The 15,848-nt window shown below is 58.0% G+C and overlaps 1 protein-coding gene across 2 annotated transcripts; it reads left to right on the top strand.

Moving 5' to 3' along the window:
• Positions 1-4,658: 4,658 nt before the first annotated feature.
• GDF11 (growth differentiation factor 11) lies at positions 4,659-14,534 on the top strand. 2 transcript variants are annotated; one of them, XM_041756444.1, is made up of 4 exons: positions 4,659-5,139; positions 10,195-10,592; positions 11,119-11,500; positions 12,207-14,534. In XM_041756444.1, exons 1-3 carry the CDS (start codon positions 4,692-4,694, stop codon positions 11,497-11,499), a joined length of 1,227 nt encoding a protein of 408 aa, XP_041612378.1. In that variant the 5' UTR covers positions 4,659-4,691; the 3' UTR covers position 11,500; positions 12,207-14,534. The 2 variants fall into 2 exon arrangements, with proteins under 2 accessions (XP_041612378.1, XP_041612377.1); XM_041756443.1 differs by having other exon boundaries at positions 4,660-5,139; positions 11,119-14,534.
• The last annotated feature ends 1,314 nt before the right edge of the window (positions 14,535-15,848 follow it).

The following is a 15,848-nucleotide window of genomic DNA, read 5'->3' as shown; positions in this document are numbered from 1 at the left end:
CCGCCCCCGGCGTCCACACCCCACGGGGCCGCGCGCCTCCGTCCCTCGCGCGGCAGCACCCCGGGTCCTCGCCGCCCCGCGCCGTCTCCCGGCCGTTAGCCTCCCTCCGAACAGCCCCGAGGCAGCGGCCCTCACCCGGCAGCCGTCAGGCTCCGGAGCCGCGGCAGGGGGGGAAGCAGGCTCCGCGCAGGCCCCCGCCCCCCGCAGGAGCCCGGGCCCGCGCTGGGCCGGCAGACGCGGCAGGGGCAGGACCCGAGACGGGAGGGCTGGGGGCCCCGTGGGAGGGGGCCGGGCCTGCCCGGGAGGACGGGAGGGGGCGGCTTCTGGAAGGCCGGGGCTGTGCCCCGAGGGGCTCCGCGCTCCCGGGCCGGCGCTGCCTCCCACCCCGCCTAGGAGGCGAGCCCGGCGGCGCCCCCGTGCGGCCTTCCGGGGCCCGGGGGCCGAGGTCCGGGGCCCTGGGGGGCCCGCGGGGGATGGCGGGGCCCCGGGCGCACACGAGTCCCCCCGGCGCCCCGGGCTTTGCGGCCGGAGCCCCGGGCCGGGCCCGACGGAAGCCCCTCCGCGCCGTCCCCGCGCCCCTCGGAAGGCCCCGAAGAACGGGGCCTCTCGGCGGACGGGGCGGGCGGAGGCGGCCCGAGAGGCCCCGGGGCCGCGGCGCAGGGGTGCGCGGGGCGGGGCCCTCCTCCCCCGGTCCCCAGCTGTCCGCGTGACCCGGGCGTCGCTGGCCTTGACCCCGGGCGGCCCGCTCCGCTCCCAGGGCCTCGGGCTCCCCCTCCGAGGCGGCGCCCGCGCTGGCCCCGACGCCGGCCGCGTCCCTCCGGGCGGCTCGCCGGCCTCTCGCCTCGACGCCCCCCTCCGGCCGCGACCCACGTTTGCCGCGAGCCAGTCGGGACCGCGAAGCCGGCGGGCCTCGCGGTTGCCCGGGCGACGCGGGAGCCGGGCACCCCCGGCGGAGGGCGGTTGCCGGGGCGACCAGGGCAGTGGGCGGGGCCCCAGCCCCGGTCCGCCCCGCGGGCGAGGAAGGGACCTGAGGTGCGGGTCTCCCCCGGCTCCTCCCCGCGAAGCCCGCGGGGCACCGCCTCGGGAACCGGGTCTGGGGCAGCTGAAGTCCGACGCCCCCGAAGAGACCTCCCAGGGCTTAGATCCTGCAACCCAGGGGACCGAACGGTGACCAAGCCTGAGGGACGAAGGAAAGGGCCAGGGTGTGGGGGGGCCGCAGACGGGAGCAAGGCTTAACGGGTTCTGATCAGAACTGCAAACACGCTGGGTATGCACCCCCGGGCAGGTTTACTCCCGCCTCCGAGGAGCTCAAATTCCAGATGCGACCCCCAGATGGCAGCCTTGTCCGCGCGTTGGATTAAGCAGGGCCCTGGAGCTGGTAGGGAAGCCCAGAGGCGGAAATCCTTTCTGTCCCAGGAGCTGGTCCCGACTCCCGCTCTCTGGCATTGGGCAGACACCCACAACTCCTCACGGCCATAAATACCCAGTTTTCTCTCCCCAACCCGGCTCTGACAAGTTAACAGGGTTCATTAATTCTTAATTCAAAGGAGCTAAGGAACACTTTGGTGGAAAATGTCCTGCTCTCTTGGGTCCCACTCACGCTGTAAGGCTGATAGATTGGGGGAATAGCAATGACTAATGACCTCATTTAGAATTGCGTGTCAGGGGGGAAAAAGGAGTTGTGTGTCAGGCAGTTAATCCTCATAACCTTATGAAATAGGTACAGTATTGTCGTCCCCATCTTACGGATAAGGAGTCTGAGGCAGACAGAGCCAAGTTCACAGAGCCAGAAAAGTGGGAGGGCTGGACCTGGAACCCAGGCAGCCCTGCTCTAGTCTAGAAGCTCTGTGAGAGCAACCTCCCTGCTACACAGAAGGGTGCAGGCGTAGCTAGGAAGATCAAGTACTCTAGGCATGGAGTCAGCAATGGACTCCAGGAAGACTCCTGTCTAAAGTCTTGTCTATACTGAAACCTGAAGAATAAATTTGGCCAAGGGAGTGGGGAGTGGGGGCAGTAGAGGTAGGAGGGGGTTGTTCTAGGAAAAGGCAACAGCTTATACAAAGATTCAGAGATGATCAAGAGAAAGCAGGTGAAGTCTACCTGCAGGCTTCTGGCCTGGATGACTGTCATTCAGTAAGGTGACAATGTGCCTCAGCAAGACGAGAACACATTTTGGGGAGAGAGAAGGAGTTCTCTATCATATTTAACTTACAGTGTTTGAGGTGGCAGGGAACATCCAGATGGCAATATCAAGGAGGCACCTGGCTTGGAGTTTTGGCCGGTACCCTTTATCTGGTGTCCGTCCAGTCTCAACGTTTCCTGAGGAAAACCATCCTCGCATCTGTCATAGGCCTACTGTTGGAAATGCGCCGGGTGGGAAGCCCGGGGCTTGGTTGGTTAAGCGTCCGCCTTCGCTCGGGGCATGATCCTGGAGTCCTACTTGGGGGTGGGGGGGTCTCCCTCTCCCTCAAAAATAAAAGTCTTTTTTAACAAACACACACACACACACACACCATGCTTAGGTGTGAAGTTAGGAGTGAAGGCTGGGCCACCTCCTCCAAGGAAGTCGAAGGAGGTGACGCCACCTCTGCTCTCAAGGAGTCTGCACTTTTGCTGAGGAAATGCCACCAGAGGAGTCGTTTGGAGAACAGGCTATGCCAGGAAACGGTGATAAAGGCAATCACTACTCTAGGAGATGAGGAAGGAGAGAAAAGCATCGGGAAGAGCAGAGGATCCCGGGGTGGCTCAGTGGCTTAGCGCCTGCTTTAGGCCCAGGGTGTGCTCCTGGAGACCTGGGATCGAGTCCTCCATGGGGCTCCCTATATGGGGCCTGCTTCCCCCTCTGCCTGGGTCGGTCTCTCTCTCTCTCTCTCTAAAATCTTAAGAAAGAATCAGGAAGAGCTAGCCCAGGAAGGCCACTATGGATTGGCTACTGTGCAATCCTCACAACTAGTTGTTGTGATACAAGGGGAGACGGTGTGATACTCTTTTTTATAGATGAGATCGGATGCAACGTTGAGGTGCCCGCGTGCACCCAAAGCAAGGGAGGGGACTGGCTCAATGCATCGCACTGGGCCGCGGGCTTCGTTCCTGTTCTCCAGAGAAATGTCGGTTTCTTCAGAGCTCCCGCCTCGCCCTGCTGGTCTCCCTGCTGCAGCCCTGGCCGGCCGCCCGCCCTAGCTCCCCCAGATCCCCAGCCAACTCTGTCCCTCCGCTGTTCCCTCGGGCCTGCCTGCAGACACGGTTCCTGGGCTCTAGTCCAGAGAGGAACCGGGGTCTCTTCCTTCTGCCGGAGAAGCCCAACAGCTTCGGTGAACGTGCGCGCCCCGGGAGCAAGCCAGACCTGATCCCCCACAGCATGTTCAACCTATTGGTTGTGGACTGACCTCCAGGCCCCGGGTTCCAGCGATAAACCCGAAGAAACCGAGGCCCGGGAAGAGGACCCCGGAGCCAGAAGCCAAGCACCTGGGGAGCATCGGCCACGGGGCCCGGGGCCCGCCCCACCTCCGGGCTCCCCCCCCCCCCCGCAGCTGGGGTCTGCGGCTCCCGCCTGAGGGCAGACCTCGGCCCTGTCCCTGCGGGGGCCACCCGGCCGCCCCGCGCCCCTGTCCCCTCGGCCTCCCCACGGCCTCCCCAGCTCCGAGGCTTCCTTTTGTCTCCAGGCTCCGCAGCGCTGCCCCTACCTGCTCGGGCGCCTCGGGCCTTCGTGCCCCGTGTCCCTCCTGCCCCCAGGCCCCTCCTTCCACCCCGGCCCCAGAGCTCCCCCGAGCCCGGCCCCTGCTGCCCTCCGGGGCGCCGGTGGACGTTTCCCTTGGGCCCCCTGCCCGGTGCTCGCTCCCTGCCCTCGAGTCTCTGCCCCCCCCCCCGGCTCCGCCTCCCCCTCCCTCCCGGCTGCGGCCTCAGGGCGAGGCCCCCTCCCGGCGCCAAGGTCTCCCTGTAGGTTTCGGCCGCGGGACTCCGGGCTTTGTCCCCCGCGCCCGCAGCCCGCAGCCCGAGCTCTCGGGCTCGGTTCCGCGCCGGGGTCCCCGCCTCGCGAGTGGCCGGCGGCGGCTCCGCGCGGTCTGTCTCTGCGCCCCGGGCCGCCCCCGCCCCGCCCCGCCCCGCGTCCCGCCGCTCACACCCGCGTCCTGGCTGCCGGGCCCCGTGCCTCCCCGTCTCCTCCCACCGGCGCCCCCGCATCCCCCTTTGTCTCTGCCTCCTCGCCCCCCTCTTCACCTACCTGGGCGCCTGCTCTGTGTCCTGCCCTCTGGGCCCGGCGCCCCCCGGCGCCCCCGGCGCGCCCCGGCGCCCCCTCCTGCCCTCACCCCGTCCCTCTCGGGGCCCGCGCTCCCGCGCTCCCGCGCTCCCGCCCTCCTCCCTCGCTTCCTCCGCTCTCTCCGGCTCCCTCTCTCGCCTCGGATGACAGCGCTGCCTCTTTTGTTGGCTCCGCAGCCAATCGCGGCCGCTGACGACACGGGGGCCGGGGCTATAAAGGGCCTGGCCCGGGCTCGGGCCCCCCCAGCCGCCCGCCCCGGCCGCCCGCCCGCCCCGCCCGCGCGCCCGCCGCCCCCGGCCCCCCCGGCCCCCCCTCGGCCGGGCCGCCCCAGTCCCGCGCCGCCCGGACCCCCGCCTCCTCCCTCCCCGCTCCCCGCCCCCTCCCCGCGGGACTCCGGCGTCCCCGCCCCCCAGTCCTCCCTCCCCTCCCCTCCAGCATGGTGCTCGCGGCCCCGCTGCTGCTGGGCTTCCTGCTCCTCGCCCTGGAGCTGCGGCCCCGGGGGGAGGCGGCCGAGGGCCCCGCGGCGGCGGCGGCGGCGGCGGCGGCGGCGGCGGCGGCGGCGGGGGCCGGGGGGGAGCGCTCGAGCCGGCCGGCCCCGTCCGCGGCGCCGGAGCCCGACGGCTGCCCCGTGTGCGTGTGGCGGCAGCACAGCCGCGAGCTGCGCCTGGAGAGCATCAAGTCGCAGATCCTGAGCAAACTGCGGCTCAAGGAGGCGCCCAATATCAGCCGCGAGGTGGTGAAGCAGCTGCTGCCCAAGGCGCCGCCGCTGCAGCAGATCCTGGACCTGCACGACTTCCAGGGCGACGCGCTGCAGCCCGAGGACTTCCTGGAGGAGGACGAGTACCACGCCACCACCGAGACTGTCATCAGCATGGCCCAGGAGAGTAAGTGGGCGGCGCGCGCGAGCGGTGGGCTGCGGGCGCGGGCGCGGGCGCGGGCGCCGGGAAGGAGCGGCTCGGCTCCGACGCGGGCGCTCCGGCCGCTCCGGCCGCTCCGGCTGCCCCGGCCGCTCCGGCTGCTCCGGCCGCTCCGGCCCGGAGGCCCCTCCTGCGCAAACTTGACGGGCTGCGGGCGGGGGCTGCTCCACCGAAGTTTTTCGAGCGGCGGAGACGGGCTGCGGAGTCCCGTGCACACTCGGTTCCCGGAGGCGGGAGGGCGGGCCCCGGGGGCCGCGAGACGCCGCCTGCAGCCCGGGTGCGCAAGGAAGCCGCGGGGCTCCGGGGAGCCTGGGGGAGCTGCAGCCCTGCAGGGCCGCGGTGCCGACGCGGGCGAACAGAGTCGGGCCGCCCCGGGACCCCCACGGCCTTGGCGCTGACGCTCCCCCCCCTTCCAGCGCCGGCCCCGCAGCGCGCCCCCCGGCCGCAGAGAACTGAGCGCCCCTCTCCCGCCGGCTGGAACGAGGTCCCCGACCCCGTGCCTCTCCCGGCGGCCCAGCGGGCACCCATTTCACCCAGAGCCCTTCTGACACCCGGTCCCCCAAAGGGCTGGGAAGCCGTGCCCTCTCGCTCCTGACCGAGCTCAGAGAACTAACTCCGTCCCATCGCGCTGGGGCTGAGGGCACCCGCCTGGCTATTCAGAGCTTATCCTTCCTTTCCTGTCCCCCCGCCCCTACTCAGAACTGGACTTGAGGAGACACAGGGAGACCTAGGGAGAAAAAGAAAGAAATAGATAAGGAGGGACGGGGAACCCAGGCATTCAAGCCCCCGGCCAAACGGAAGATGAACATGTTAATAGACTTGAGCCGCTTTGAAATTTTATGGCCTGGAAAATCCAGGCCACCCCACCCCACCCCACCCCCAGCTCTCCCTAGGGTCAGATGACTCCCTTTCCCCTCCCCCACTGAGGTCCCTTCACCCCTTCTCCAGTCCAACTCCAGGAAACCAGGCCCTCTCTTATTCCCTGGTGGTTTGGCAAAGTCGCCCCCCCCCCCGTTCCGTTTTATGGCTCTGAACAGAAGGGGGGGCTGGTTTATTGGTAGATAGGTCATAAAAAGCTGGGGGCGAGGTGGACTCCTAGTGGCTGACCCCCGTGGGAGAGGCACGGGAACCCAGGTGTGCGTCTCGGAGGCCGAGTGCCTCATAGGGCCACCAGCTTTTCTGCAGACCCTAACTCCACAATACTTGGCCAGGTTAGGAAGAAAAGAGAACCCAAAGGGCTGGGAAACTTGCTGAGGGTGCTGGCGGCGCTGACAGTGGTGGTGAAAGCCTGGGATCCGTCTGGGTCCCTCTGTCTCCCTTGTGTTCCTTAGGTTTCCGCCTTAGAGGGGCTAGGGTCAGTCTAAAATTGACTGAGGCCTGGGTGGGGGTGGGGATCCTACAAAACAGTTGTAGAGGAATCCTGAAGAAGAGTTTGCTGGAAGAAGAGGAAGGGCCGGAGGAAAAAGCTAGTGTGGTGGGTGTGGGACCGAGTGTGAGGAGTTCAGGCCGGGTGCTGTCGGTGTGGACTTGCCCTCCGCATCCCTCAGCCGCGGCCGGGCAGGCTCAGCCTCCCAGGGAGGGCGCAGGAAGTGCGTGCAAGCTGCGTGCTGGGACCCGGCGGTGCGGGTTAGGCTGGGGGGGCGGGAAGGGCTCCAGGGGGTGGGGTTCCGCGCGAACCTCCGCCCTCAGTCCTCTCGGGGACTTGGGAGAACTGGGGAACTGGGTCTCCAGCCAGGTATTGTACGTCCCCTTTAAGAGCCAAGCCGAGCTCTTTTGAGAGGGAGGGGGAGCGGAGGGGAAGGGAGGGAGAGAGGGGAAAAGGAAAAAGAGACTTTTATAGTCTAATCCCCAGGGACCCGCTTTAATAAGAGACTTGTGCTCTGCTAATCGGGGGAGGTGTTTGTCAGCAGAGATGGCCTCCGCTCCCCTCCCCCTCCTCCCCTCCCCCCGCACGCAGCCCTGGACCCCAGCCCCCACCTCCCCCAGGCTGCAGAGCCTGCCCTAGTTCCCTCCACCCTCTCGGGCTCTCCCACCCCAGCCTTCATCCTGGGAACCCAGCCCCCTTGCCCTTCTGGGAGCCAAGCCCAGCCCCTCAGTTTCTCTCTCCTCTCCGACACCAGGAGGCCCCTGCCCTCTCAGCCCAACCTCCTGCCCCTAGGCCTTCCAGCCTGGGTGAGGAGAGAGTGGAAGGGGGTGGGGAGGGGGTGGAGGAGGAGGTGGTGGTGAGCTGGGAGGGGGTTGGGCTTTTGCTGAAAATAGTGCAATGACCTCTCTCCAGACCAGCACCGCCTACTAAACCTGACCTGCTGCCTGCCACCAAGCCGATCAATCCAACACAGATGTGGCTCCTTCCCCTCCCCTTGGGAGCTGGGCCTATGTGCGTGTTGGGGGGACTCTCTCAAGCCTCTTGTTTCCCTCTGTGGCACTACCTGCTCCTTCTTTGTTCCTCTCTCTCTATCTATCCTCTCTCTTTACCCCACCAGGCTTAGCTACCTTCCTCCTTTCACTTTGTAGCCTCCATCCACTCCTTTTGCATTGCCCCCCCTCTCCCAGTGTTCGACTCCCAAGCTTATTTCTTCTCCCCTACCAAGCTCTTCTCCTGTCCCTTCCTTCTCTCCTCCAGTTCTCTTGACCATCTCTTCCAGCCTGCCTTCATCCCTAACACTTTCTTCTCCGTTCTTATCTCCCTCATTACCTCCAGCCTCTCTCCTGTCTCTTCCCATTTCCCGTCTGTCTTTCTCCGTCTGTCTTGGCCCAGTCCCCTTGAGTATCAACTGTCCCCACCCTCGCTGGGAGAGAAGCCTATGGTGATTCCCTGGGTGTAGAGATGGGGGACTCTGAAGAAATCAAAGACGTAAAGGGATGAGGCTCTAGTGCCCAGATCCCTATCTCTAAACCTTGGGTCAGCGTAGGTAGGGGAGTAAGCTTAGAGCTTACAAAACTAACAATAAACCAGCATTTTTTGAGAAGCTACTACTATTTTCATTCTTTATTTAATGTTCAGCATTCCTATGAAACAAGAATTATATCTGTATCAAAAAAAAAAAAAGAATTATATCTGTATCACTGAGAAGTTTGGTGGGTAAGGTCGAATACAGTCAATGAGGATTCAAGCAGTGATTGAACCCACTTTGTAGTCAAAGAACAGTGTTTTGATGCCAGGAAGAACTTCTAGGCACTTGCCTGTATATGTTAAGATTTGGAGTTTGGGAAGTTCATTTAGCATGCATTTACTAAACACTGCTTGGTACTGTGGGAGGTACTAAAGCTACAGTGGTGAGCAAAACAGTATTGACAAGTGTCCACCCTCGCGGAGATTAGTAGCTAATAGTGAAGACAGGTGGGAAAGTAAGACAACCCTATGAAATTAGGCACAGTAGCCCCACCTCACCAGCAGCTTCTCTGCCCCAGGTACTCTCCTAATCTCTGAATCTCTACTCCCTGAATCCTCCCTCCTTGTACCAGCATTGCAGCTCCAGCAGGAGGATAATTGGGAGGACTACCAGTGCCCTGGGACCTCAGAGAAGAACCAAGGGAAAGGAAGCTACCAGAGGAACTGGAATATACGAAGATCACTGAGCACTTTCCTCCTCATCACACTTGGAGGATCCTCCTTCTCCTGGGGGAGTGCCGATGGGCAACAACAGATGCTAAGTCCTCCATGATTATCCAGAACTCAAGACCTGGTGTGATGCATAAGGGCCTGGACTTCCTGATCATACTTACATAGCTCTGGAAGCTCACTCCTGACTCTTTTTCTCTCAGTCTATTTAGAGTGAGAATGGATGTTCCTGTCTGATGGAAACATGATTTAGGGCATTTCCAACTGACCTAAGAGATTAGAAAGGGGAACCAAAAGGGAGCTGAAATGGAAGCAGAGGCAGATGCTGAGAATCAGACTTTAAACCCAAGAAGGGTCAATTTCTGGTCCAGAACAAGACGTAATGGGCCAAAATGTAAGTCGGGATGTTAAACCTTTGTAAAGACTTACTGGCACTTGAGTGAGAAACCAAAGGAAGCTCAGGGGAGAAAAAAAACATTGCATTTGATCTGATGTATTAAATATTATTTCTGAAGCTTTGGGCAATAGGAGTTAACAACAAGGAGGTAGTTTTTCTCCTTAACTTTTTTTTTTTTAAGATTTTATTTATTAATTCATGAGAGAGGCAGAGACACAGGCAGAGGGAGAAGCAGGCTGCATTCAGGGAGCCCGACGTGGGACTTGATCCTGGGTGTCCAGGATCACACCCCAGGCTAAAGGCGGCGCTAAACCGCTGAGCCACCCGGGATGCCCCCTTGTTTAACTTCCTTAAAAGTTGAGGCAGTAATGGTGTTGATGATGAGGAAGCAGCTGAGGAATCTTTTTCTCAGGTTCAAGGCGTTGGGGAGTCAGGTGCACAAGAAGTGCTTCAATCACTCCATTCTTCGGAGGGTATTATTTCTGGCAGGAATGGTGCAAGAAGCCTAGATCTGAATTCCAACCTACCTCATGGAATATATTTAGGCCCTGCTTCCCATCTGGACCCTGGTTATCCACTCTCGAGACCATTTGGTTGTGGTGGTGGCTGTGCCAGGCTCCACCTGGCCACTACACAAAACAGGACAGAAGCGGGGCGAGGCGACCTGAGAATGGCAGGTGTGATGAGGTTTAGCTTCTATGAAGAACATCAAAAGTTCAGAAAAGTTTGGAGCCCTACATGCTGGGGGAATGGAAGGCTGCAGGTAGGAGGGGGGAATCCCTAAATAACTGCAGGTTATCTGGTGGGGGGGGCTAGGTGTTAGGGCAAATGGACTAAGGAATGGATCAGATCAGATCAGAAAGGCCTGATAGACGCATCGTCCTATAGGGAAAGAGGAGGCACTGTTCTGAGTACCAGTGACACAGCAGTCACCAAGACATGAGACAAGGGCAAAGAACTGGAATACTCAGACTGAGTCGTCCAACTTGCCAGTGCCGCCCAGGGCTACTGACACCTTCCCAAATACCTTTTGCTGATGCTGTGCCCCCTTCTCTCTTATCAGCGGACCCTGCGGTGCAGACAGACGGCAGCCCTCTCTGCTGCCATTTCCACTTCAGCCCCAAGGTGATGTTCACAAAGGTACTGAAGGCCCAGCTGTGGGTGTATCTACGGCCCGTGCCCCGCCCAGCCACAGTCTACCTGCAGATCTTGCGACTAAAACCCCTAACTGGGGAAGGGACTGCAGGGGGAGGGGGCGGAGGCCGGCGTCACATCCGTATCCGCTCACTCAAGATTGAGCTGCACTCCCGCTCAGGCCACTGGCAGAGCATTGACTTCAAGCAAGTGCTACACAGCTGGTTCCGACAGCCACAGAGCAACTGGGGCATCGAGATCAACGCCTTTGATCCCAGTGGCACGGACTTGGCTGTCACCTCCCTGGGGCCGGGAGCTGAGGGGCTGGTGAGCAGGGAGCCTGATGTGGCGGCAGATCTGTGTAACCTGGCCCTGAGGAGGTGGGATGTTGGAGAGGTAGACCAGGAATGAGAAGGGGCAGGGACCAGCATTACTTCTTGGGGGCCAGGAGCTGGTTCTAGAGGAGCAGGGTTTTTGGGGGAGGGATGGGGGGGATGGGAGTGGCAGCTATCATTTTTCAGACAGAAGCCAGGCAACAGTTGAAAACTGGATTTGGGGTGCAGGTGTTAATGGGAGATCCAAGGAAATACAAAAATGAGCTGTTGATGAGGCCTGGGGCCAAGGGGCTGATCAGGGTCAGGTGCCAGGAGAGAATCCCAGGTGAGCTGAAGGAGAGAGAGCTAGCTTGCAAGAAAAGTAGGTAGAGGACGGGGCTGGGTATAGGAGCAGGGGAAAAGCCGAGAAGGCAACGTCTCTGTCCTGATTCCCCTGTTGAGGGGCACATGAGAAAGGAAAGGGAGGAGGCGCTCTTGAGAGCCCAATCACAGCTCTTTCTCCTCTCCCTCACCCCCAGCATCCTTTCATGGAGCTTCGGGTCCTAGAGAACACAAAACGGTCCCGGCGGAATCTGGGTCTGGACTGTGATGAGCACTCGAGTGAGTCTCGCTGCTGCCGATACCCCCTCACTGTGGACTTTGAAGCTTTTGGCTGGGACTGGATCATCGCGCCTAAACGATACAAGGCCAACTACTGCTCCGGCCAGTGCGAGTACATGTTCATGCAAAAGTATCCGCACACCCACTTGGTGCAACAGGCTAATCCAAGAGGCTCTGCTGGGCCCTGCTGTACTCCCACCAAGATGTCCCCAATCAACATGCTCTACTTCAATGACAAGCAGCAGATTATCTACGGCAAGATCCCTGGCATGGTGGTGGATCGCTGTGGCTGTTCCTAAGGTGGGGGACAGAGGATGCCTCCCCCATAGACCCTACCCCTAGACCCCCAGCCCGACCCCCTGACCCCCAGGCCCTAGAGCTCCCTCCACCTCTTCCCATGAACATCACACCTTGTTCCCTGCCCAAGCAGTGTGCAATACAACAGAGGGAGGCAGGTGGGGACTGATGGGTGAGGGGTTTGGGGAACAGGGGGAAGAGGGGGCATGGTCAGGTGGGGAGTGTTTGAGGTTTGCAGGTGAGAAGGTTTGGCAAGAAGACAGAGAGACGTAGAGACAGAGGTAGCGCAGAGGGATAGAGACAGAGGAACAAAAAGAGCAGCAGTGAGAAAGCAAAGGGAGAGAGAGGCAGAAGAGAGACCAGGCAGAGATAAACGGTGAGAAAGAGGCTGAAATGGAGTAATAAGAGAAAGCCCCACACCCAGCCTCCTTTCTTCCACTGGCGAGGTGAGGGGCTCGGTATGGTTTGGGGAGATCCCCTGACTACCATTCTCAGTAGGAGGAAATCAAAAATCCATTCTTAGCTTCTTCCCTTTCTCCCTCCACCAGTGGCCAAGGAAGGGAAATGAGGGCAGGGGCAAAAGTAAGGATTTGGGAATTTTATTTATTTATTTATTGTGACTTTTCTTTCTTTCTTTTCTTTTCTTTTTCTTTTTTTTTTTTTTTTCTTTTTTTTTTTTTTTTTTTGGTATTTGGCTTTACTGAAATAGAAGGGCCCCTGCCCACTGTGCCCCATTTCTCCTTTATTCCCCCAAACCCTGTTCTCCCTCAATACCCACCTACTTAAGCACTTGTATAAAGCCTCCAGGGTTGGGAAAGGGAGCAGAGGGCAAGAGGGCTGACACATGAGTTTCCAACCCATAATCACCCAACTTAACCTTCCTGAGCCAGATGGGTTGTACTGAATTCCAGCAGTCACAGAAACAGTATGAGGTTAGGGTTTAGGAGCTGGGGGTAGGGGGAAGGGGAGGGGAGAGCCATCAACATCCAGGATCTATATGAGAGCCACTAAACTAACCCTCAGGTCCACCCTCATAGTCCTGAGTTATTTAGCCAGAGGGTGTGGCCCACATATGCCCAAATTCCCCCCAGCCGAGAGAGAGACCAAAGAGCCTGTGGAATACCCCTACTCCCAGCCTCTATCTTCAGGTCAATAAGAGTATAGAGATCCCAGAGTCACGAGTCTGGGAAGGGTTAGGAGGGGTCAAGGAAGTAGTAAGGAGATTGAAGGTTACAGGGCATTTGAATTCAAATCACTGCTCTGGGTTAGGGAATAGAGCCAGCAGACCAAGATGGAAGGGATTCTGGAGGGGGGGGGGGGGACATTTTAGTTCCCCCAACCCCAAAGCTCAGGGTGGAAGCGGGGAGAACAAGGGAGCAGAGTGTCTATAATTATTTTTATCTTTTATTTTTGGAATCTAGCAGTACCTGGCAGCAGGGAGGGAACAGATACAGTGGGGAAGGGAAAAGCATCTGACAAGGCCAGTTAGAGCAGAGGATTGGAAGGATGGAGACTCCCTGGTTTGGAATGCTAGGAAGCAGGCAGGGACTGGTTGCCACTCCAAGTCACTAGCTGGGCCTATTCATTCCTCCCACAATCCTGACCCACCATCCTCTGGACTCACTGTGCCTCAGTTTCTTCCCCTCAATGGAATGAGAAATAGCAGCACCCGCCACAGCCAAGAGATGAATTCTGAGCACTTACCACGGGCACTTTATTGGACATAAAATACCTCTCGCTGTGGGACAGATAACCAGGGCACCAGAGTAGTGGTGAAGAGATGTGAGGCTTAGAGGAGTCACAAGCTTCAGAGTACAAGTTCCCCTCTGCCTCCCAGATGGACAGTGCCTGAAGCCAAGGAGTTGAGAAATCTCCTGATCCACACCCTATCCATACCTCACCACCAGACCTCTTGGCTCCAGACAAGAGCCTAGAGGATGTCAAGAGAGGAGGTCCAGAACCTTCAGCAAAACTGTCACTCTAAGTAGAGCCAGCAGTTATGGGTCTGATGCAAACAGTACTGAACTAAAGCCTGGAGAGCTGACCTGAAAGGCTTGTTCTTCCCAAGAGTATGACTCTCCTGTCTGGCCCAGATGGTGGAAGGGGCAAAGGTATGTGACCACCCTTGGGAAGGTGATGTTGGTGAGCTTTAGTATCTTATTCCCATTCCCATAGTGAAAAAATGAGATGCGGTATTTGGTACAGGAATGGGCAGGGGCTGTTAAGCAGTTCAACTCACCTCCCATGTAACATCTATGCTAACCCCTAGCCTCTCCTCTCTGGCCGTTCTATCCTTCCTTCTACCCCAGTCTTGGAGAACAAGATACACCTGACCCATCAACATCATTCACATTTCCTTGGTTGAAGGAGGAACAGAGAAGTGAAGAACAGAAGATGCCTCCTCCAAGATCAAATGCTCATGTCTCTTGATCTTGGCACAGGGTGGGGGTTGGGCAATAGACATCAGGTGACTTCCCTCTACAAATGCTAGAGAGCTGGAGCATTAGACTTGGAGGACACTTACAATATGCCCCTTTAACACCACCAAATAAAGACCTTTGTGGGGGGAGGGTCTTTTTCTTCTGAACATATATTATGAAGTCTCATTCCCTTGGTCCTCCTCACTCCCAAAGAGTCATGGGGTAAAGAGGTTTGGGGGCACAGTAAAGCAACCTAGTGGGGACTAGCAACCCCTTTCCCACTTTATGATGTGTGTGGACCTGGCCAGTGCCCCTCTGATCATAAGTAGTGTAATTATTATTTACTTTGTGTATTTGTTACACCACGTGTGTGATTGCCTTTGTTTGTTAAGGGTGACTGAGAAGTATGGGGGTGACAGGGGTACTGGAATGCCGGGAAAGGACTTCTTCACTGAGATCAAGGCTTCCTGGAGGGAACCATTGCAAAAAGGCCATCAGGCAGTTTTCAAGTTATGTGACAGAGGGCAAAGATGGCCATAGGGTGCTCTGAGTTTTGGGATGGTCACATGACACAATCCAGCACTTGAACCTGAAAAAAAAATAAAAAAATAAAAGCAGTCAAAGAGTTTAGAATTCAGTGATGAACTCTTCTCCCTAACCAAGCGCCACATTTATACCTTGGAGACCAGGAACAAAAGAGGATCTGAGAGAGGATGAAACCTTGTGCTCAAGGAGTAGGAACATGGGGGTCTTTGGAGCAAGGAAAAAAAAACCATTAGGGGCATTTGGGATGAGGGTGAGGACATACAGTCCTAAGGAGCATGGGCAGAGAATGGGAAGGGGAGGGCACCTAGAACAACTCTTCTCTGGAAAACTTGATCCAAAACAGTCCCAAAGATTACCAAAACCCTCTCACAGCCTCCACTGTGAGTAACAGTGGAGAGTAATTACACTACTTTTGATGGTAGAGATAACAGAATATCTGAAAGTTCTCTTAAGATGACCCAGCTAATGGTCTTATTCTCCCACCAATCCCTGATCCTCAGTTTCCTTAACTAAGTTTCACCAAAATCCACAACCCAAACCAACATAGCCATTCAAGTTGTAAATGTATCAAGATGATTAAGCACCTCAAATAGTCTTCGATTCCAGCATAAAAATGTCTCCCATGTACCTAGAACAAAAGAATCTTGGCTAACTCACATTTGAAGAAAAAAAAAAGGAAAGCTCCTGTCACATTGACCTGATCCATAATGGGGGCCAGGGCCACTGCGGGGTCAGCGTGCCACCATACTCTTCCTGCCCTGTCAGTTCTATTAGTAGACAAACTACAAGAGTGAGGTTGAGGGAGGATAAAGCGCTACATACTTTATCTTCCCAAGGAGTTGCTTTATCCACACCTACTCCTAGCTTTTGGCTTGAGCTAAAAATAGGTTTTCTCCTTCACTGCTCATTGTTTCCTATGTTGAAAGGACACCCAGAAGAGACTGCCAGATGACTTTTATCCCCAAACAACCTCCAACCCAATGCATGAGTAGCTAGCTAGCCTATACTGTTCCTTGGCCTGTTTTTTGGAGGTCAGGGCCCCAAGCTAAGAACCAGCAGGCAGTGGCATTTACAGCCTCTGATCTGTGGTGTGGCATAAGCAGGGAGGCTGATGCCCCAGGGCCACAAGGTCAGCTTTCTCGCTTGTGAGCTGGGGGCAGGGGGCACCTGGGACTCCCACCTCTTCCCACTCTTAGAACCCCTAAATGCATCTATACATGCAGTGTTCCCCCCTCCATGTTCAAATGAGTCCATTCAGTTCCTTCCCTACCCTCTAGCTGGAACCTACTCAGGGAAACCTTCCCAGGTATAAATCACCTAGTAAAATTACGAGCTCACTGAATTATTACTATGCAAACTACGGTGAGCAAATTGTGCCGACTACA

Source organism: Vulpes lagopus, chromosome 5, assembly GCF_018345385.1.
Source record: "Vulpes lagopus strain Blue_001 chromosome 5, ASM1834538v1, whole genome shotgun sequence".
Classification (NCBI taxonomy): Eukaryota; Metazoa; Chordata; class Mammalia; order Carnivora; family Canidae; genus Vulpes; species Vulpes lagopus.
Note: the sequence above shows the minus strand (reverse complement) of the source record. Positions and strands in the feature narration are given on the sequence as shown.